Source organism: Mesoplodon bidens, assembly GCF_964165515.1.
Source record: "Mesoplodon bidens genome assembly, chromosome: 1".
Taxonomy (NCBI): Eukaryota; Metazoa; Chordata; class Mammalia; order Artiodactyla; family Ziphiidae; genus Mesoplodon; species Mesoplodon bidens.
Window position 1 is genome coordinate 6,073,377 of NC_138176.1, and position 21,809 is coordinate 6,095,185.

At 44.2% G+C, this 21,809-nt stretch overlaps 1 protein-coding gene across 2 annotated transcripts in view; it reads left to right on the forward strand.

The window, feature by feature from the left end:
• Positions 1–21,809, forward strand: part of LOC308623351 ((E2-independent) E3 ubiquitin-conjugating enzyme FATS) — a gene marked incomplete at both ends in the record, with an annotated part of 230,962 nt that overhangs the window by 133,146 nt on the left and 76,007 nt on the right. For both annotated transcript variants that reach the window (XM_081245615.1, XM_081245616.1), the window contains one exon: positions 17,575–17,666. In XM_081245615.1, the coding sequence (XP_081101741.1) occupies positions 17,575–17,666 (92 nt within the window). The remainder of the gene's footprint in view (positions 1–17,574; positions 17,667–21,809) is intronic.

A 21,809-nucleotide genomic window follows, 5' to 3' on the forward strand; every position in this document is an offset into this window, starting at 1 on the left:
GGGAATCCTGGCCTCAAGAGGCGCCAGGGGAACACCGTGGTTTGGGTCCACCCCTGGAGAAATAGCACATGTCATTCAGCCCAGTTCAGCAAACATGGCATCAGCTCTTCTATTGACGGGCAGCTGCCACTTCTCAGCTTCCACCAGGTGCCAGGCGCTTGTGCTGAGAGTTTCCCGTGCAGGAAGCAATTCCATCCATTCTCATTTCACAGATGGAAAATGGGCTCTCAGAGGTTAACTTTGCTATAGTCAGAGTTGGGGTCAGGTCCTCCAGTGTCAGAGTCCATTCCTCATTGCTTTATCTCCCCGAGCACAAGATTTGTGGCGGGGGGGGGGGGATACAAAGACGGAGGCTGTTGCCCCCAGGAGGTTACAGTACACTGATGACTACAGTGCAATGTGGAAAAGTACCCTGGAAACACAGAAGAACAACTGGTTTGTTTTTTTCTGGGGGTGAAAGCTTCTAGAGGGACATAGTTTGAGCTGAGCCTTAAATGATAAGACAGATTTCCACTGAGTTGAAAGGGACTTACTTCTATGTTTAGAGAACTTAGGAAAGATATTACCACCTTGACATGGGTATGATATGGTTGGGAAGAGATTGAAGCATAAGCATATGTGAATATTATCTGTGAAGCCGAGAGAGGATCCCAGAACGCCACTGTCGGGAGTCCTGCTGGGTTTATATGGGGCTTAGCAATATAGTAGCAAGATATTTATTTACTTTTTTTTTTTTTTTTCTGTACACGGGCCTCTCACTGTTGTGGCCTCTCCCATTGCAGAGCACAGGCTCCGGACGCGCAGGCTCAGCGGCCATGGCTCACGGGGCCCAGCCGCTCCGCGGCATGTGGGATCTTCCCGGACCGGGGCACGAACCCGTGTCCCCTGCAGCGGCAGGCGGACTCTCAACCACTGCGCCACCAGGGAAGCCCCAGCAAGATTTTTTTTTTTTTTTTTTAAGAACACTTGCTTTGTGCTTACTCCGCATATGAGTCCTGACTCCACTTATTGGGGTTGATCTGGGGTGACCCCGCTTTGATCAAGCCCACTAAAGACTCCAGGCTCAAGCTCAGAAAGCGTGAGGGAGTTGTTTTCTCTGAGTTCCTGGGGCCCAGGAAGTGCTGGGAATGAGAAAAAGATGCAGTGGCGATGCCAGCCACTGGCAGGGGGCCTCGGAGCTCAGGCTCCCTGGCCTCTTGGAAGGTGAAATTGGCAAGGAAGCAGCAGCTCACCCACTGAGCATCACAACCACCCAAGAGGAGCATCATAAAGTTACCCCCCAGAGGCAGATAGAGCCAGAGGCCACGTTGGAGACAAGGAGGCTGGGATGGAAGGACAACATACAATGGCTATGTGTATGTGTTTTTAAATATTTTCTTGATTGATTTTGTTGATTCCCCCTTCCCCCCAAAACCAACGTTTGATTTTGTTATTTTTTTCTGTTATTGTGTTTGTTTCTGTTCTTTCATTGATTTCTACTCTTAATTTGTTTTTTTGTCATCCATATTAATATATGTACCTGTAGTTTATATGTTTTCACTGATGGATCGTTAACTACCTCACAATTGATTTATAAATTCTCCTGTCAAAGAACATTTTTGTTGTTTCCAGTTTTTTTTTTTGCCATTAGAAACAATGATGCCACGGTCAGTCTTATAGACCCCAGTGCAGATGAGGAAGAGTTTCTTTTATTTACATACCATATTTCATTTATTCTAAGGTGTACTTTTATATTTTAATATATCTGAAATCAGAATGTGTATTAAAATTAGTGGCATCTTAGGATATAAATGAGCAGCTTTTTTTCCCTTTCTTGGTGATGTGTAGAGTAATTGTACATCTTATAATCAATGAACTGTTAGATTTTGATGAAATACTGTAAATAAGAGCAAAATTGCTCATCCTCACCTTTACTGGGTTATGTTTCAAGTATCAGTTCATGCTCACCAGCCATGCAAGGGAATTGCTGTTACCTCACAGCTTTACTGATATCTAATATTGTTGATTTTTGGCCAATCAGATAGATGTGACATGGTCTCTTGCTGTGATTTTCTTTTCCTTCCTCTATTTACTGATGAGGTTGAATATCCTTTCAGCTGCCTAGTGACCATTTCTCTTCTGAGAAATGCCTGTCCTGTCCTTGCCTATGTTTTCCATTGGGTTACTAGTGTTTCTCAAATTAATTTACAGGAGTTTTTAAAGTTAGCTTTGAGGCTAACCCTTTCATTGTCTGTTATATGGGTTACACGTGTCTTTTTCTAATTTGTAGTCTCTTTTCTCTCTTTATCACATCTATTGATGGTCAGAAATTCTTGAATTAAAAATACCTGAATTTATTTAGTAGTGTTTGCTTTGGGAAGATTTTAAAGATATCCTTTCCTACCCAGGATCATAAGGATATTAACTATTTTATCTCTTAAAGGTCTTTAAGTTTTATCGTTCATATTTAGGTTTTTAGGTGCTCTGGAGTTGATTTGTGATTATGGTAAGAAGCATGGAACAGATTTGGTTTTTGAAATAATAACTAATTCTCCCAGCATCAGTTATTATATTTTGTTTTTATCCAAACCACCTCATTATTTTTCACATTTTCATATATGTAAGGGTCTCGTTCTGGGTTCTTTATTATTTTCCATTAGTCTGTTTCTACTTATTCCTATAGCAGTGCAGTATCTTTTTTCTACATCTTTAAAGTAGCTTTTGATATCTGATAGGGCAAATACCTCTCCCCTGCCCATTTTTTGTATCTTTCTCCAAATAGTAGCCTTATTGATTTTCCTCTCTAACTAGGTTTGACATATCGCCTCACACTCACAAAGAGACTGCCGTCATCTGGACATCTCAGAAAACCCCACAGTAAGCTGGGAATCAACTACTGGGTTATGCTAGAGGCCTTACTTCCCAGGTGGTGGGAATGTTCTTTAGAAAGACTTGAGAGTCTATGCTTGATGAGGTCAGAATTGCTGAATCTGTTTTGCAGATGAGCAAACAAAGAGAAGGTCAGTGACTGGTTAGTTGACACGGCTAGTCCATGGTGGAGCTGGCCTTGAGTGCAGGTCAGCTTCCTGTGTTTCCAATGCAGAACTGCTGACCTCCAAACACAGCAGCATCTCCCACGATCCCTCAACCTCATTTGCTGCAGTGGATTTTGCTCCCACTCCACAGAAGAGGTCTCAAGGCCAGCGGTTTTACTCTTCATTCAATTTCATGTTCAGTCCCACCCGGCCCCACTGGACCGGCTTTTCAAGCCATAAGAGCTGCTCTGCTCACGCTTTCTTCCCAAGCACACGTCTCATTTACTTCTTTATCCTATTTTTGGTTTTAATGATCTGTTCTTAGGCTTCTAACTCCCTCCCCCAGACTGGTAGGTGTGTATTATCCCTCCTTTTCCCTGGACACCTGGAAGTGCTAAATCTTGGTGTTCGCACCTTTTTTCACATTCTTGAGCCACTGCCAGTGACTTCTCCCCTTTCATGTCTCTGTGCAAGTATAGAAGAAAGGCCACGCTGGGGCACTGGCAGGAGAGCTGTAATTACTGAAGCTAATGCCTCATCTCTCTAAAGTTCAAGTTCATTAGTGAAACTTCTTTTATCTTGTCACTCTAGTTTCTGATGAGCCTGTACTTATTTTGCAATCAAGAGTAAAAATGTTGAATTACAATAATAACAGCATCATTAACTTCTGCTAGAATGTTAAGCTGCATATCATCTCCATGAAGGCAGAAATTTTCCCTCTATTTTGCCTGTTGCTGTGACTTTGGGGTCTAGACCAGTGCCTGGCCCATGGTGATGCTATAGAAATATTTGCTGGATACATAAAGAAATGAATTTTATTGGGTATTTTCCATGTGACAAGTCACATGCTGAGGGCTTTCAGTATGTCTCCTCTCTTAGCTCTCACACCAATCCAGTGAATGGATATCGTGATCCCTGTTTGGGAGATGGGGAAGCTGAGAAGTTAGGTGGATCGTCTAACTCACAAACTTTATAAGTGTTCGGGCTAGACTCAAGCCCATATCTGTGGAACACCAAGAACATTCTCTTAAGCCTTCAGGCAGTAATGCTGCTATCATTGAAGGTACATAGAAATGAGATGCTGCCTTAGGGGGGGTCTGGGACTCACTGCTGTTCCTTTCACTCATTTGAGGGAAAGCGGAATGGGGAGCATGATAGTCTTCTTTTTCCTAGAGCTGCTTTTGTAAGAAGACAAATAACCCAACTTCAAATTTGAGCAAAGGGGCTTCCCTGGTGGCGCAGTGGTTGGGAGTCTGCCTGCTAATGCAGGGGATGCGGGTTCGAGCCCTGGTCTGGGAGGATCCCACATGCCGCGGAGCAACCAGGCCCGTGAGCCACAACTACTGAGCCTGCGCGTCTGGAGCCTGTGATCCACAACAATAGAGGCCGCGATAGTCAGAGGCCCATGCACCGCGATGAAGAGTGGCCCCCGCTTGCCACAACTAGAGAAAGCCCTCGCACAGAAACGAAGATGCAACACAGCAAAAATAAATTAATTAATTAAAAAAAAAATTTGAGCAAAGGACCTGAATAGACATTTCTCCAAAGAAGATTGCAAATGGGCAGTAAGCACATGAAAAGATGCATAACATTATTAGTTATCAGGGAAATGCAAATCAAACCCACAATGAGATACTACCTCATAGCCACTAGGAGGCCGTAATTTTAAAAAATGGACAATAACAAGTGTTGGCAAAGATGGGGAAAATGGAACCCTCATACTTTGCTAGTGGGGATGTAAAATGGTGCAGTCAAAACAGATTGACATTTCCTCAAAAAGTTAAACATTGTAGTTACCATATGACCCAGCAATTCCACCCTTAGGTATATATCCCATGAGAAAGAAAACCTGTGTCCACATAAAACCTTGTACACAAATGTTCATGGTAGCATCATTTATTATAACCAAAAAGTGGAAACAACCCAAGTGTTCATCAGTTAATAAATAGATGCACAATATGTGCTCTATCCATACAGTATGAATCTTGAGACCAAATGAATATCATTTGGCCATAGAGAGGAATGAAATTCTGACACATGCTACAACATGGATGAGCCTTGAATACATGTTACTCAGTGAAAGAAGCCAGACACAAAAGCCCACATACTTATGATTTTATTTATATGAAATGTCCAGAATAGGCAAATCCGGAAAACATATGTTAGTGGTTTCCAAGGATGGGGAGTAATGGGTACGGGGCGTCTTTTGTGGATGATGAAAATGTTCTGGAATTAGATCATGGTGATAGTTGCACAACTGTGTGAATATACAGAAACCACTGAAGTTTACACTTTAAAGGATAAGTTTTATGGTATGTGAATTATATTTTTTAAAGAATCAACTCCAGGGAGAGAGCAGCTCAGCCCATCTAGACAGGGTGTGGTTAGAAGGTAACTTGACTGACAGCCAGCAATCTGGGGTCTTTATCAGGCTCAACTGAGCAAGGCTGACTCTGCCACGTCCCAGCTGAGAGCTTCTCTGGCAAGCCCTGCCCCTCTTTGAGCCTCTTGTTTCCCTTTTTTGCAAAGCGGCAGGTGAGCACAAGGCTGTACATACAAGGGGACAGTTGTTCTTACCTAAGTTTTGGATCTGTTACAGCAGGAGGGGCTAGTAGGGGACACAGAGTGCTAATAGGATCTTTTCTCCATTAAACAACAACAGCTCAAAACAAAAATCACAGCCAGAGAGAACAGCAACCTGGTTCTAACTGTGCAGCACAGCTGATGAACTGTTGGCAAATTCAGTAGAGAGGCCACTTTGGCTTTCCAGGTAGGAATACAGGATACTGGCAGTAGGGTGTGAGCATCTCCAAGCGTGGGTTTTTTCCTTGAATGCTGGGCTCTTGGATATGGTCCCGTGACAGCATCTCTCTCCCCAGACCCCCGATGTGCAGTGCGTGGCCAATGGCTCCTGTAATGGGAGATTTACAGCTTGGAGCTTCAGACACCGCATGGACCTCCTTTGTCCAGCTCATGGCAGAACGTGTAATCATCTCTGTGGGCTCCTGCCCCGGGCTCCAGACAGGCTGTGGCCAAGGCAGCTGAAAACACAAGAAGCAAGAAGCTCCACAGCCCCACAAACAGGAGTTACATCGCCTTCATGAAGGAGAGGAAATCCATTCTGGCATCTTATGAAAATATTCCGGTGGCTTGTTTACAGAATGAACCCTGAGCTGAGAGCTTCTCCTGGTCTGTCTGGAGCATGTGGCTTTGCAGCTGGGCCAGATGTGGCTCCCGGTTCTTTTGCAGGAGGTTCCAACGACGTCCCATTCCTCTTCTTTGCGTGTCAGTTGTGATCCAGCACTGGACTAAAGGCACACAATCTACCCCTGCTCATCCTGCAGAAAAACCAGCAGGTGATCGGGACCCCACTGCAGCCTGGATCTCAACTGGGGGGACCTGGGGGGGCAGAAACGGTCACCTCTGAAATCAACCCACTCCATGATGTTCAGTACAAGGTAGGGATGGTGCTTGTTCAGTGAGCTCGATGTTCCTTGAAGAAGAGAGGGTGTCACGATGCCGTTTTCCAGTTTATGAAAGAAGCAAGCTGAAGTGGAGATGCCACTCCCACACCCCCTCCCTCAAATGTCCCCAGCGCCTCACGGCCCAGCCATCGTGGACAAGACTCCTGACAGAGCTAGGTGGTGTCCTGGAGGCCACGCATGTGGCATGACTCCTCATGTCACAGATGGGGAAGCTGAGCCCAAGAGGCACTGACTGGCTCAAGTCACAGCTGAACAGTGCCTCGGCTGCTTGCCTGGACTTGTCCTGCTGAATCGTGCTGTGTTAGGACCAAAAGAAAGGAAAAACCCTCCTGTTTCTGCCTCTCCCACTGCTGCTGCTTGCTGCCCACACCCAGGCCCTCTGCTTAGGTGAGGCTGCACGTTCCCAGAAAGTTCAGCAGCCCCCTCACCCCCCTGCACAGGCCCTAGTCTTCTCTGACCTGGGCTGCCTCCCAGCTCACAGAGTCCTTTCTGGTGGGGGGGAAGGGTGGGGAGGTGGCACCTTCTTTCCTTTTCAGGTTGGAACCCATGTTGAAGACGTTTGGGTTACGTGTCAGAGACAACCTGTGCTTAACTGCTTCCCCCTGTCAAGGGCTTAAAACAAAACCCACTCCTTCTCCCCATGCACGTGGGTAGGAAGGGAGGAAAGGATAGTTCTTTTAAGATGACTCCTAAACTTATCTACCCATGTGGGTACCCCTCAAAAAAGACTCTAGTGAATGCTAAGAAAATGTTGGGTTACATGACCAAGGCAGGACCACAGAATGAAAGGCAGAAGGCAACCTGTAGAAAGAACTGAAAGCAGGGACTCGAAGTGATATTGGTACAGCCATGTTCATAGCAGCAATATTCATAATAGCCTAAAGGTGCAAGCAACCCAAGTGTCCATCGACAGATGAATGGCTAAACAAAGTATGGTCCATCCGTACAATGGAATATTATTTACCTCTTTAAATTTTTATTAATTTTTTTTTTTTTTGGCTGTGCTGTGCAGCATGCAGGATCTTAGTTCCCTGACCAGGGATCGAACCCGCATACCCTGCAGTGGAATCATGGAATCTGAATCACTGGGCCTCCAGGGAAGTTCCTATTCACCTTTAAAAGGATGGAGATTCTGACACATGAAACAACATGGATGAACCTTGAAGACATTAGGCTGAGTAAAAAAGCCAGTCACAACAAGACAGACACTGTGTAATTCCACTCATTTGAGGTCCCTATAGTAGTCAAATTCATAGCGACAGAAAGTAGAATGGCGGTGGTCAGGGGCTGGGGGAGGGGGAAACGGTTATGACTTAAGGTGGACAGAGTTCCAGTTTGGGAAAATGAAAAAGTTCTGTGGATGGATGGGGGTGATAGTTGCCCAACACGGTGTAGATGGACGTGCTTAATGCCACAGGACTGGACACTTAAAAATGGCTAAGATGGTAAAGTTTGTGTTTTGTGTATTTTACCACAAGTAAGGGGAGGGGGGAAGCCCATAAGAGGAAATAATCAAATCCATGTTGCATTGAAAAAGGTCTCGTTATGTGTCTTATTCCTTCATCGGACTCTGAGCTCTTTAAAGATGGGAACTCCTGTGCTCTATTCATCTTTGTTAGCCCAGCACCTGACCTAGGTCCTCAAAGACGTCAGATTTCCAGTAACTTGGCAGAACTGAGGTTGTGCCGTGACCCCGCCAATGCCGCCCATGTGAGCGGGACCTCGCGGTTTAGAGGCCTGGCGCATGCGCGCGAGTTGCGCCCGGTGATCTTACCCAGTCCTCTGGGGGGACCCTGCTCCTGCCACAGAAAGGCAGACCCCAGAGCCATGCCCAGGCACCAAGAGGCCCGGTGCCTCCGGTTCCGGGTGTCTCAGAAATCAGCTAGAGCCCGAGTAGACAGAATTAGTGGGCAGGTTTTTATTCATTATTGGGCAGGTCTGTATTATACTCCATCATTTTCTAGAAGAGATGAAAATGATGTAAAACTGCAGCTAATAACACGTTCCATTTGTGGGGGGGCCCGATGTTGACAGGCAGTGTGCTGGGCCCGTGGAAACTTTTCATAGTTCTCAGCCCTTCAGTTTGCCCCTTTAACTGAGGAGCAAACAGCAATAGAGTGAGGGAGCTCGTCTGACGCCCAAACCCAGGCTGCTCCGTCCACTTTCTCAAGCTTCATAGGAGAGGTTATCAGATCCTACAGATTCTGCTCCATTTCTACCTTTTCTACCTGTGCAGTGATAATTAATATTGCAAACTCTCAGCTTGAAACTTATTAGACAGGTGATGATTGGCAGGTTACTTCAACTAGGCTCAGCTTTCTCATCTGTAAAATGGGGATAATAATTGTGCTCTCCTCCAAAGGTCATTCTGAGTGTGAAAGGAGATAACCTTTGCATCCAATATCTGTCTTGCTGTGATCACACAATAAATTTTAACCATGATGGCGTAATAGTGACACTGACCCCACTCAAAGCACCGTGGGGTTGTCCAGTGAAATTTACGTTGTCCTGGTATTTCTGAACCAGCTTACAAAGGTGCTGTCCATTTATATAAAGACCCATGCTATCAATGCATTGTCCCAGGGGATAAAACCACTCTCCGTATGAAACGGTGTATTTCATTCGAAAGGGAATGAGTTATGGCATTTATCACATCCCCCGCTTTGGCCTTGGCTGCTGCAAACTCACCCTTAGTTTGTGATTCTTCTGTTCCAGGGTCATCTTTAACCCAGGCTTTATGGTGCAGTGATTTCTCCAGCTCATTACTTGCTTCTTTTATCACAGTTTGGCTGGTTTTTATCTGTGTTGTTAATTATAAGCTACCTCAAACGCGATTGGGTATACATTAGAAAACAATATTTATTTTAATTTAGTGTCAAAGGTGTTTTATGAAATTGTAGGCATTGATCATTCTTATAATAGCATGCACGGTAAACAGACTGCTGTGTTGCCCAATTTTCTAGATAAACCGGTTTGCAAACATTGGTAACACATATTACAAGCAGGGTAAACAAATTAACATTGTGGTGTTATCTGAATGTATTTTAATACTAAGGGAACATTTCCACAGTAACCATGCTGCCTGGCAAGAGAACCAGCATCATCAAAACAAGGTGAAAAATAAAACAGTGATGAGACGTTGAGGGGAAATGTGTCTCGGACTGTAGGCAGTAGTTCTGTGTCTCACACCTAACAGTACTCTGCAGAAAACTTTAATGGTTGTGCAAACGTGTTTTACCTGCTAACAAAGCCTCAGATATAAATGTCAAAGGGATGATTGCTATTCCTGCTCAGGAGAAGTAGCACAGGGTGGACTCCCCACCCCCTCCCCAGTTACCATGGAAACATTCTGGTGACTTCATCAGGTAGAGCGTTTGGAGGTTCTTCAGCCCAGCACGGAAGGTGGAGCCTGACTCATTCTGAGAGGAATTACAGATGTGAACTGTGGCCGACTTTTCTTTCCTTTAGCCGAGCGCATCCTTGTCATTAAAAGACCTTTGAATCTAAGTAAAATGTCTTTGAAATATCAGTGGAATAGGATCAAACTGTCAGAGGAAGGTGTGTTCTGATTTTTTTCCCATAGATAAAACTCTTATCAAAATATAAAATAGGGCTTCCCTGGTGGCGCAGTGGTTGAGAGTCCGCCTGCCAATGCAGGGGACACGGGTTTGTGCCCCAGTCCGGGAAGATGCCACATGCCGCGGAGCGGCTGGGCCCGTGAGCCATGGCCACTGAGCCTGCGCGTCCGGAGCCTGTGCTCCGCAGCGGGAGACGCCACAACAGTGAGAGGCCCGCGTACCGCAAAAAAATAAAAAAATAAAATAAATAAAATAAAATAATTTGTTCGTTCAGTCAGCACTCAGCGAATGTCTTCAGTTGGCAGGCACTGTACCGAACACAAGGTGAAGGTGATGATGAGAGGTCCTCTAAAGGCCTCTGTCAACTTGGGGGACACACTCAGAGCAGACGATTACAGGACAGCGTAGTGAGGACACACAGCGATGCCAGCCTGTCAGGGAGCATTGTGCTGGGTTGAATTGTGTCCCCCCAGAGACGTGTTCAAGTCCTAACCCCCAGACCTGTGAATGGGATCTTATCTGGAAATGGGGTCTTTGCAGATGAGGTCATACTGGGTTAGGATGGGCCTTCAGTCCGGTGGCTGGGGTCATTATAAAGACGGAGGGATTTGGAGACACAGAGACACAGGCCATGTGAGGATGGAGGTAGACCAGTGGTGCTACCACAAGCCAAGGAATGCTAAGGGCGGCCAGCAGCCACCAGAAGCTAGGAAGAGGCAAGGATGGATTGTCCCCTGGGTTCTTCAGAGAGAGCACGGCCCTACTAACAACTTGGTCTCCAAGACCGTGAGAGAATAAGTTGCCATTGTTTCAAGCTGCCTTGTTTGTGGAAATTTGTTATGGTAGCTCTAGGAAATGAATACAGGTGGCAACACAGGTTGGAAGGCATGTGGGGTGGGGGCAGGCCTAGGAGCCTCTCTGAGAGGATGTGATCTTGAGCTGTGCAGAGGAGTTAGCCCCCTGGGAAAGTTGGGCAGGTGTCATCCAAGGCCAAAGTCACAGAGATGATGAAGCAGCCACATCCAGGAAGGAGAAGGAGGCTTATTTTAAGGATTTCTATCCTGATCTCCTTTTTTTAATTCTTTTTTGGAACTTGGGAGAGATTTTATTAGAGAATAATTAGAGAATTATTTCATGGAAATAATTTTACTTAATAGATTTTAAACTTCAAAGTCTTTGGATTATTTCTTTTTTTAAAATTTATTTATTGAAGTATAGTTGATTTACAATGTTGTGTTCATTTCTGCTGTACAGCAAAGTGACTCAGTTATACATAAACATACATTCTTTTCCATTATGGTTTTCCACAGGATACTGAATATAGTTCCCTGTGCTCTACAGTAGGACCTTGTGGTTTATCCATTCTATACATACTAGTTTGCATCTGCCAATCCCAAACTCCCAGTCCATCCGTCCCCTACCACCCTCCCCCTTGGCAACCATTCGCTATGTCTGTGAATCTATTTCTGTTTTGTAGATAAGTTCATTTGTGTCATATTGTAGATTCCACATATAAGTGATATCGTAAGGTATTTGTCTTTCTCTGTCTGAATTACTTAGTATGATAATCTCTAGGTCCACCCATGTTGATACAAATGGCATTATTTCATTCTTTTTTGTGGCTGGGTAATATTCCATTGTATATATATACCACATCTTCTTCATCCATTCATCTGTGGGTGAACATTTAGGTTGTTTTGATGTCCTGGCTATTGTGAATAGTGCTGCTATGAACATAAGAGTGCATGTATCTTTTTGAATTATAGTTTTGTCCAGATATATGCCCATACCCTGGTCTCCTTGAGCCCCAGCACCCCACGCACATGGGCTCAGATTGTTATGTGTATATTTCCCAGGTCCTGTTCTGGGGGGAAAATGTATCCCTTTCATTAGAGTTTTCAAAGGAGCGTGTGACCTTCACAAGGTCACAAACTGGCAATGTCAAGGAGATTTGGGAGTACCTGACAGGAGACGAGGCTGGTGGAGTCACCACTTGACTGTCACCTTGCTGAGACCAGGCAGTTCAGGGAAGATGAAGCTGATGAGATGTAGCAGAGCCTTTTTCATGAGATAAATCAGGACTTGGGTTTTAGCTGGACATTGGCAGTGAAGGAAAGGGTGGGTGTGGAGGGGGCACCTCAATTTCTATTGTGCGTGATGGGAGGATGGTGACCACTTGCCAAGAAAATGGATATGGGGGAGGAAGAGGAGGGGAAGGAGGAGACTGCAGTGGCAGCAGCTTGAGGGGAGTTGATTGGTCCCTTTTTGGAAAAGCTGAGTTTGAGGGGGCTTGAAGGCAGCTGGTTCTAAGGGCTGGTGCCCACAGGTGAGGTCTGGGTCCTTCCTTGGCACTGGTCTGAGATTTGGTAGGAAGACCCAGAGGGAGTCAAGGAGAGAACCCACTAAAGAAAGGAAGACACAGTAGCCAAGAGGGAGAAGACCGTAAGAAGACCCCAGTGTTCCAATAGTCAACCATGAAAAGATGGTCCAGAGGCACCGAGTGGTTAACAGGGTCAGATCTCACAGAGGTGATTAGTTTAATTCAAATCTGAAAAGTGATTGTCTCTGAGAAACGTCTACTTAGAATATTAAGAAAGGGGTATCGTTGAGGGCAGGTGAAAATTCCGAGTAAACCTTGCCTCCTATCAGACTAGAAATGAGGGAAGCGTTTACAGTCTATGAAGCATTACAGTCTATGACAGTCTATGAAGCGGGAATGTGACTGTCCCATCTCTGTCCCTGATACACATGATATGATTTTTTTTTTTTGGCCACCCCAGGAGGCATGTGGGATCCTAGTTCCCTGACCAGGGCTTGAACCCATGCCCCCTGCAGTGGAAGCATGGTGTCCCAACCACTGGACCTCCAGGGAAGTCCCTGCATTTCTTTTTAAAAACATTTTTATTTTTTAATGTTTTTATTGAAGTATAGTTGATTTGAATGTTTTGGGTATACATTTTATATATATATATATATAAAATATATGTCCTTTTTCGGATTCTTTTCCATTGTAGGTTATTACAAGATATTGCATATAGTTCCCTGTGCTGTACAGTAGGACCTTGTTGTTTATTTTATATACAGTCGTGTGTATATGTTAATCCCAAATTCCTAATTTATCCCTTCCCCCCTTCCCCTTTGGTAACCATAAGTTTGTTTTCTAGGTCTGTGAGTCTATTTCTGTTTTATAAATAAGTTCATTTGTATCATTTTTTAGATTCCACATATATGTGATATTATATGATATTTGGCTTTCTCTGCCTGACTTATTTCACTTAATATGATCATCTCGAGGTCCATCCATGTTGCTGCAAATAGCATTATTTCAGAGAATGTGCATTTCTAACAAGTCACCCCATGATGCTGAGGCTGCTGGCATGGGGACTCACGTTGAGAGCCCCCACTCTTAGCCAGCACCATGAGCTGGAACTATGTTGAGCTTCCAAGAAGCAGAGCCTGAGGCAGGGATTAGGGGGCATGAGGGAGGGGGTGCTCTTCAGGACAGAACCCTGAGAGAGAGTGAGGGAGGCCTGATGGGGAAGGTGCTGAGGAAGGAGGGTCTCAGGTGCAGTCTGGTCCTCGGTTTATGCTCTGGAACAAACAAAAGAGTTACCCTGGCTTTTGTACCCCTCAGAGTCACCACTGGCTGTGGCCAAGGTGGAGAAAAGTATAGCCTTTGTTGAGGATGGTTCTCAGAGATGAGCAAAGCCGTGAGCCTCTGACTGCTACTCTCCCAGCAGCCGGGGGCAGCAAGGCAACGGGGCAGGGCAGGAATAGAGTCAGCTCAGTGTCCTAGATCCATAGCAGGGAAACTGGAGGCCCTGAAGTTATGTAAACTACGCAGAGGCACACAACTAGTATTTGGACCTGGACTGCCCGACTCCTGTGGCGAAGCCCTGTCTGTCCTATGGGTGCGCAGGGCCCACCCACCCTCTGCCAGTTTCCTTTTAACCGGGACCATTTCCCGATGCAGAGTGAAAGTGACTTGCTGGCCCTGGGACAGGCACCTGCCCCTGCGAGAGCTCTGGGAAAGACCAGCTCGCACTGTGGAGAGAGGGAGCAGACTGGCCTGGCCACCTCCTGCCCTTGCAGCAGGATCTCTTCCAGAAACCAAGGCCAGGTGCCATGTGTCCTGGCTTCTGCAAATTTCTGTACTGGAGACACCAATCCCAGGCGCTGGAAAATGCCCAAACTCCTGTCAGTCTTGTTCTTGGTAACCTGCCCCAAATGTCCACTGGCTTTGCCTTACTCAGTGATGCCAGGGTAGGGCCACCCAATAGAGGGGGGCTGTATCAGTAGTGACAGTTATGTGGTCAGGTGGGAAGGGACGGGGAGGTGTTACCACGTGACAGGCACTCTGCTAAGTTCTTGATATTTGTCATCACATGATTCCTTGTAACCCCCCTAGGAGACAGGTCTTGTGTTTCCTCTGACACATGGGAAAATGAGACTCTGACAATTTAAGGAACTTGCCCAAATTGACTTAAACTGCCCAAATGGTTAGGGTCAGAGAAGGATTTGAATCAGGGTCTTTCCTTCCCCAAAGTCTGTACTTTTAACCATTCTGGTAATCCCCCTCCTGAGGCCTTTGGGTTCATCATTAATTGATCAGGCACCCTCGTGCATGGCTGTAGTCACACCTCCGTTTTACTCAAAAACAGGCTCATAACTCTAAGTTACAATTTTGCCACTTGTGTGAATTCCCACACGCATTTAAAAAAATTTTGAATGTTGCAGTCATGGGGTTCATAAGCCTTTGATTCCTTTCTTTCAGTTAATGTTGCATTGTAAGTACTTTCCCACAGTGTCATCATTTTAAAGGCCCTACATTCCAACGAATACATCTACCTCAGGTTTCCCAACGAGGCTGTGATGGGTGTAATAATGGTCCCCCGAAATATGTCCACGTCCTCGTTCCCAGAACCTGCGAATATATTACCTTGCATGGCAAAAGGGACTCTGCAGGTGGCATTAAGAACCTTGAGATGGGAAGATTATCTGGCTGGCCCAATCTAATCACAAGGGATGTGATGATGGAAACAAAGGAACGTGGCAGCCTCTAGGAAGTGGAAAGGCAGGGAAATAGGGTCTCCCCAGCCCCTCCCACAGGAGTGCAGCCCTGTCGACACCTTGATTTTAGCCCAGGGAGACCCATATTGGACTCTGACCTCCAGAACTATAACATAATATGTTTGTGCTGTTTAAGCCACTAAGTTTGTGGCCATTTGTTACAGCAGCGATCAGACACTCATACACAGCCCCTGCTTGTCTGATGGGGGCAGTCTCCCTCCTCCCTGCTGGAGATGATGACACTTCTCCGTAGCTAAGGCTTGTTGCATGTTGTTATAATCTGGGCATTGTGCCACGGGCTAGCAATTTAGGTCACTTATCCTTTTTTCAGGAACTCTGTGAAGTAAGCACCACTATCTCCATTTCATAGCAAGGAACCAAGGGATGCTGAGTCACTTGCCCAGAGTCTCACATGTAGCTAGAGACCCTGGGACTTTGTGGCCTGATTCCAGTGAGCACGGATGCCTTGGTGATAGTGACCATCTGGGTCTGAGTTGGGGGGGTGGACAGCTGCCTTGGTCCTGCTCATTGACAGTCATAACCAGGGTCATTTATCGAGCATTAACCCCACATCCCACCCCAGCCTGAGTACTTTACATACGTTACCCTTAGCGCACGGATGGCAAGGCTGGGCAGGATGTGTTATTATCTGCACTTTATGGATAAAGAAACTCAGAGAGGGTGAGCAACTCCCCTACTGCAGGTGAGCTGAGCTGGATTGCAGACCCAGGCCGGTCTGGCCCCAGGCCTGTGCTGACTGTGGAGTTCTTAAACGTGGTGCCACAGGACCAGAGCCAGGAGATTTCCGTCTTCATCAGCTTTCTTGTCAGTTCATCATGATGTATCGACTCTGCACAGAAATCCATGACATCTTTCAGGTCTTATATTTGCGCTTCACAGGAAGTAATCTGTGCACATCATCTTGGATGACTGTCTCTGTCGCTCAATAACAGGAATAGATGGAGACAAGCCACAAGTCTAGGTCTAGCTGACTGGGGTTCTTTTGTCACCCAAGGACAAGATGAGACATAGGCTTTGGATGGGTCCATGGTAGCCCTTGAAATTGCCATGTCCTGACCCCTTTGCAAACTTGAAAATACTATAGCACATCATTTTTCCCATAAAATGCTTTAAATTTTATCTGAATTCTTTAATAAACCCTTCTCATGAGTTGATAAAGACAATATGCTAATTTAGAGAGCTACTTTCTTTTTTTTTTCTTTTCTTTTTTTTTTTTTTTGCGGTACGTGGACCTCTCACTGTTGTGGCCTCTCCCGTTGTGGAGCACAGGCTCCGGACGCGCAGGCTCAGAGACCATGGTTCATGGACCCAGCTGCTTCGTGGCATGTGGGATCTTCCCGGACCGGGGCACGAACCTGCCTCCCCTGCATCGGCAGGCAGCCTCTCAACCACTGCACCACCAGGGAAGCCCTAGAGAGCTGCTTTCTTAAATCTCTTCTTTCTCATCACCAGCACCAGCCACTGGGAAAGCATTCTTTGTAGTCTTTTGGAAAATCACTTTTCCCGGAATATCTGCATTTGTGGAAGTGACACTGTGACCCTGGGCTGTGGAGATGGGGCCACACAGACTCTCATCATTACCCCACCTTCTTGTGTTTGACTCACATTCCTGCAATAGCAGCAAGACACCCAGGCAGATGTCCTAATACCGCTGGTTTGCCTCACAGAGTGCTTTGTTCTTCTACTCAGCTTTCCGCGAGGTGTGCAGGGCAGGCTGGGTGGATAAGGAAATTCTGTAGAGCGATTCTGCAGACTTGTCCATTGTGTTCAAGCTGGTGGATGGTAGAGCCCAGGTTCTACAATTCTTGGCCCACTGCCTTGTGCTTTTGGATCTGATGATATTCTCGGCTATTGCTATGGCCGATATTTATGTGGAGGGTGGTCTACGGTGTCTCATTTATCCTCACGGATATCATCACAAAATTATCCTCAGATATTCCAAAACAGTTTCAGTATCAGTGTCTGAGTTGCTCAAGACTCCTTCTGAAATGATTGTGTTAAGAGGTTGGATGAAAGTCGATCTTGCAAGTTCAGGCTTTCTTAACTCCAGGGCTGTCGAGAAATCCATAGAAGTGACCCTTCTGCTGGGTGTAAACTCAGGACACGGGTGAATGTGTGAGGGCTAAACTTGTTCAGTTATTCCTGAGTCTGGGAACATAAACAGTGGTATGGAAGAAGGGAACTTGCAGCCTGATAAACTAACTAATAAGGAACTCAGAGCCTCCATGGAGGGGTGGAGTGAATGAGGGGAACAGACAAGGTTTTATCAAGGGTCAGAGTACACTGGATTCACTATTGGTTCATATAATACTTGAGTAGATGACATTAAATTTTATAGTAAAGTTATATACTCCATTTTATCCTTTCGTATACTAAAAAATAGCAATATTATCTCCCTTTGCCTAGGATTACAGGACAACCAGTACAGTCCCCACGATCACATTGCCCTTAAAAATCTCCAGTCTGATGTTCCAGAGAAGAAATCTGACTTCACTGAGGTAACACATGTTTCTAACTTCTAGAGTAGTCAGCAAAATGCAGCTAATTGTAAAACACGATCACCGGACTACTTGTGTTTGCATTTTATTTTGTTTAGTAAAAAATGGAATCAACGCAGCAGAAAATCTAACCATCAATGACTAAGACTTTACATTAAAGTATGCAGTGTGTATTCAATTATTCCTTTATAATCTTGACCTATAATTTGTAGATTTGCAGTATCAAAAGAGAGTATGGTGACTGAATCTCAATTTTAAACCAAAATTAATCTGCTGGGGAGAGAGGATGATGCCATTTGGCGTTGTGAAGGTGGAGAAGAGGTAATTTGAAATCTCAGTTACCACAGGTTGTTATAACTGCAAAAAGTGTCAGTAGTCTCATTGGGGGAAGAAAATTAGAGGTCATATTTCCAAAATGAAACGTTTTGATTCTAGACAATAAAAAACTCTGTACGCAGTGGTAGTATTGACAATGTATCACATGCCAGGCTCTGTCTAACTGACTCATTTTGTCCTTCCCATGATCCTGGGAGGGAGGTACCATGGGCTCTCCATATCCACAGGTTCTTCATCTGCGGGTTCACTCAACTGCCGATTGAAACTATTTGGAAAAAAACTTCCAGAAATTTCCAAAGAGCAAAACTTGAATTTGCCACACGCCAGCAACTATTTGCATAATATTGTATTGGTTATTATAAGTAATTTAGAGGTGATTTAAAGTATGCAGGAGGATGTGCATAAGTTATATGCAAACACTCTGCCATTTTATATAAAGGGCTTGAGCATCCCTGGATTTTGGTATCTGAGGGGGTTCCTGGAACAAATCCCCCTTGGATACCGAGGGACAACTGTACTGTTGTTATACCTGTTTTGCAGATGAGAAAATTAAAGCTTCAGTAGCTCCAGTAGTTGACTTGACCCAAATCTCGCAGCTCATAAGCTGTCTGGCTCCAGAGCTTCTGTCTGATCTTGCTCTAAAGGGCTGGCTTAGACAAAGGCTCGTTCCAGTGAACAGAACTTAAAATATAGACTTTGCTGCCTGAAAGAATTGTCTGAAGTGTTACCGTTTACAAGGCATCTCTTGTCTTTCACAAATGAAATTCTGCCTCCAACTTTTGTAATTCTAAGAGAGGGTGGAATTGTAAGAATTGACCCTTCATAACATTAAAGTAGCAAGGGTAGCTGTAAAAAATAATTTGCCCCCTAAGTGCTTATCTTAGGTATTATCCTTTGATTTAGCTTTGTGTTTAATAAAGTTCAACATTTCCTCAGAGACCCCAGGCCTGAAATCTCACATGATGGAGAAAAGACACTATTCTGGGACCTGAGATTTAGTCATCAGTATTTAAAGCCATTTCTATGTGGAACACGGAGCTCCCTGTCTGAAGATGCAGAGATGGGTAGCACTAATTAATGTGTTCCCTGAGCAGGAGCAGGAAGCCCAGGTTGCAGGGAGGGAATGAGTTGCAGGAGCCATGGACCATGGAGAACCATCCCTGGCAGGAGATGCCCCGTTAAGAAGGGGAGGATAATGTGAAGGTCAACTGCTACTTTTTTTTTTTTTTAAGAAAGATACCATCTGAAGATCTTTCCCATCTGTTTTCACACTGAGCTGGTAAAGTTCAGCATTTTCCTGTTGATGTTAAAATTAATCAGTTTGGTCATTAATGATATAGATCTTTGGGGCCATGTGGTTGGGTCTCTGTAACACGTACACACACACATACATTCACATATTCACACTTGATTATTATCTATGACTGAGTTAATGCCCAGAAACCATACCTTCTAAACTTCTGCTTTGTAGTGATCTGGATCGTCTACTTTGATCAAGGCAGTAGTGTGACTTTCACATTTCCCTCCTAACTTTGAGTTTTTAAAGCTTGTCCCTGTGTGTTTGTTATAAGGATGCTGTAAGATGATGAGACACTCCAGACGGATGGCCTTCCTTTGTAACTGCCATGAATCTCTGCCTCTCCTCCAGAGCCTGCACAAGACTGATCACTTTTCCTTTCAAATTCATCGAAGCCATAGAAAAGATATGCAGGCACTTCTTCAGCCAAGTGATTACTTAAAAGGAATGAAATATGGAACAGGGTTTTCTTTTTTAAAAAACAATGTTTAAATTTTCCCTATAACAAAAATAATGGCAACTTCATACAGACACTTAGGAAAATACAGGAATAGAGAAATAAGAAAATATTTATATATTTCTTTCCCTTATTTTTCCCATGCATTTTTAAACATAAGACTGTAATGTATATCAACATTTATAGCTTTCTTTTATTACATAACATTCTATCACTGGCAACTTCCCATATCATTTAAATTCTTTGTAATCTTTATTTTTAATTTTGACAGAATATGATGCAGTCGTGCATGCCATGATTTACTTGCCCAGTCCCCTTTTAAAATTCATTTAGATTCTTGCCAGGTTTTCACTGTAATACATTACACTGCATTGAATCCTTTGGATTCTAGTAAATGTGAGGAAAGATAAAATTTGCAGGATGGAGAGGGGGAAAATCTCCTATTTTTCTTTTTTCTTAAATTTTAATTAATTTATTTATTTATAAATTTTTATTGGGATATAGTTGATTTACAATGTTGTATTAGTTTCAGGTGCACAGCAAAGTGAATCTGTTATACATATACATATATCCACTCTTTTTTAGATTCTATTCCCATATAGGTCATTACAGAGTATTGAGTAGACTTCCCTGTACGATACAGTAGGTCCTTATTAGTTATCTATTTTATATATAGTAGTGTGTATGTGTCAATCCCTGTCTTCCAATTTCCAATTTTTCCATTTTGTCTTAAAACCATCCTTCCCTATTGTTACATACCAGAGTGAACCCATATATTTGAAAACACTCTTACATTCAGTGATGAAATACCACTATGTTGGCAGATTACCTTGTGATGATGATACTAGATCAACCAAGTGGGGGTAAGCATGCTTGCAGCTAATGCAAAGGTAACTTCAGTTTGTATCTGTGGAGAGACAGGACCAAAGGCTCCACTGGCAAATACAGTTGTACGTTGCAGAACAGCTATGGAAAAGGGAAGAATTGTCTCATGGAGAAAAATACAGGTTTCAAAGCTATAGATTGGATTCGGTGCTTATCCTTTGGAGAAATAAATTGCCACAGGAATGGAAGCATCCTAACTCCCGTGGTTCAGGATATGATTTCCCTGATCATCTGCTGTTTATCTCTGTCTTACTTCAATTTGTGAAAGGGAGTCCTTCATAGTAATATGCCTTAAAGCATAAATATAAACTTAAAAACAGTCAATAAAATGAATAGAACTATGAAAGCAGTTACCAGCACTACAAAATCGTGCTTGAAGCATTTAAAAGAAATCAATATCTTAAAGCGACATTTATGAAAGAGAGCGTGTACAAAGGTAGTGTTGTGTGGTGATGGTCAGGACATGGATGATTTACTACAAAAGCCAGACACAAACCCCAACTATTTTCACTTGACCTCTCTCTGACCTTGAATGTTCTAAATACGAGATTATTTATCTAATCTTAAATACAAGATTATTTTCTTCCTTTCAAATCAAATCTTACATCAGTTAATTTTATTTTAGATAACAGACATCTTTTTTCAAAGCCGTGTTCAGTTAACAAAGGACCGATGGAGTGACACCTTGAAATAGCTTCATTGGGGAAGACATTTGATAGAAAAGATGTGCTTACTTTGGAAGAAAATGCGTCCTGTTTTAAAAGCAGTTGGTGGACAGGAATATCAAGCAGCCCCTCTGCCTCATCTGTTTCTTGGTTTCCCAGCTCCAGAAGAAGAGCAGGACCCAACGTGATGTCGTGTCGTCTGTTACGGACAGAATTGTGTCCCCTCACATTTAGATGCTGGAGTCCTAACTCCAGAACTTCAGAATGCATATTTGGAGGCAGGGTCTTTAAAGAGGTGATTAAGGTTAAGTGAGGTAGTTAGGTAGGATGGGCCATAATCCAGTACAACTGGTGTCCTTATAGGAAGAGATTAGGACATAGACACACGCAGAAGGAAGAAGATGTGAAGACACAGGGAGAAGGCTCGGAGGGGACCAACCCTGCTGACACCTTGATCTTGGACTTCTAGCCTCCAGAACTGTGAGAGAATAAAATTTCTGTTG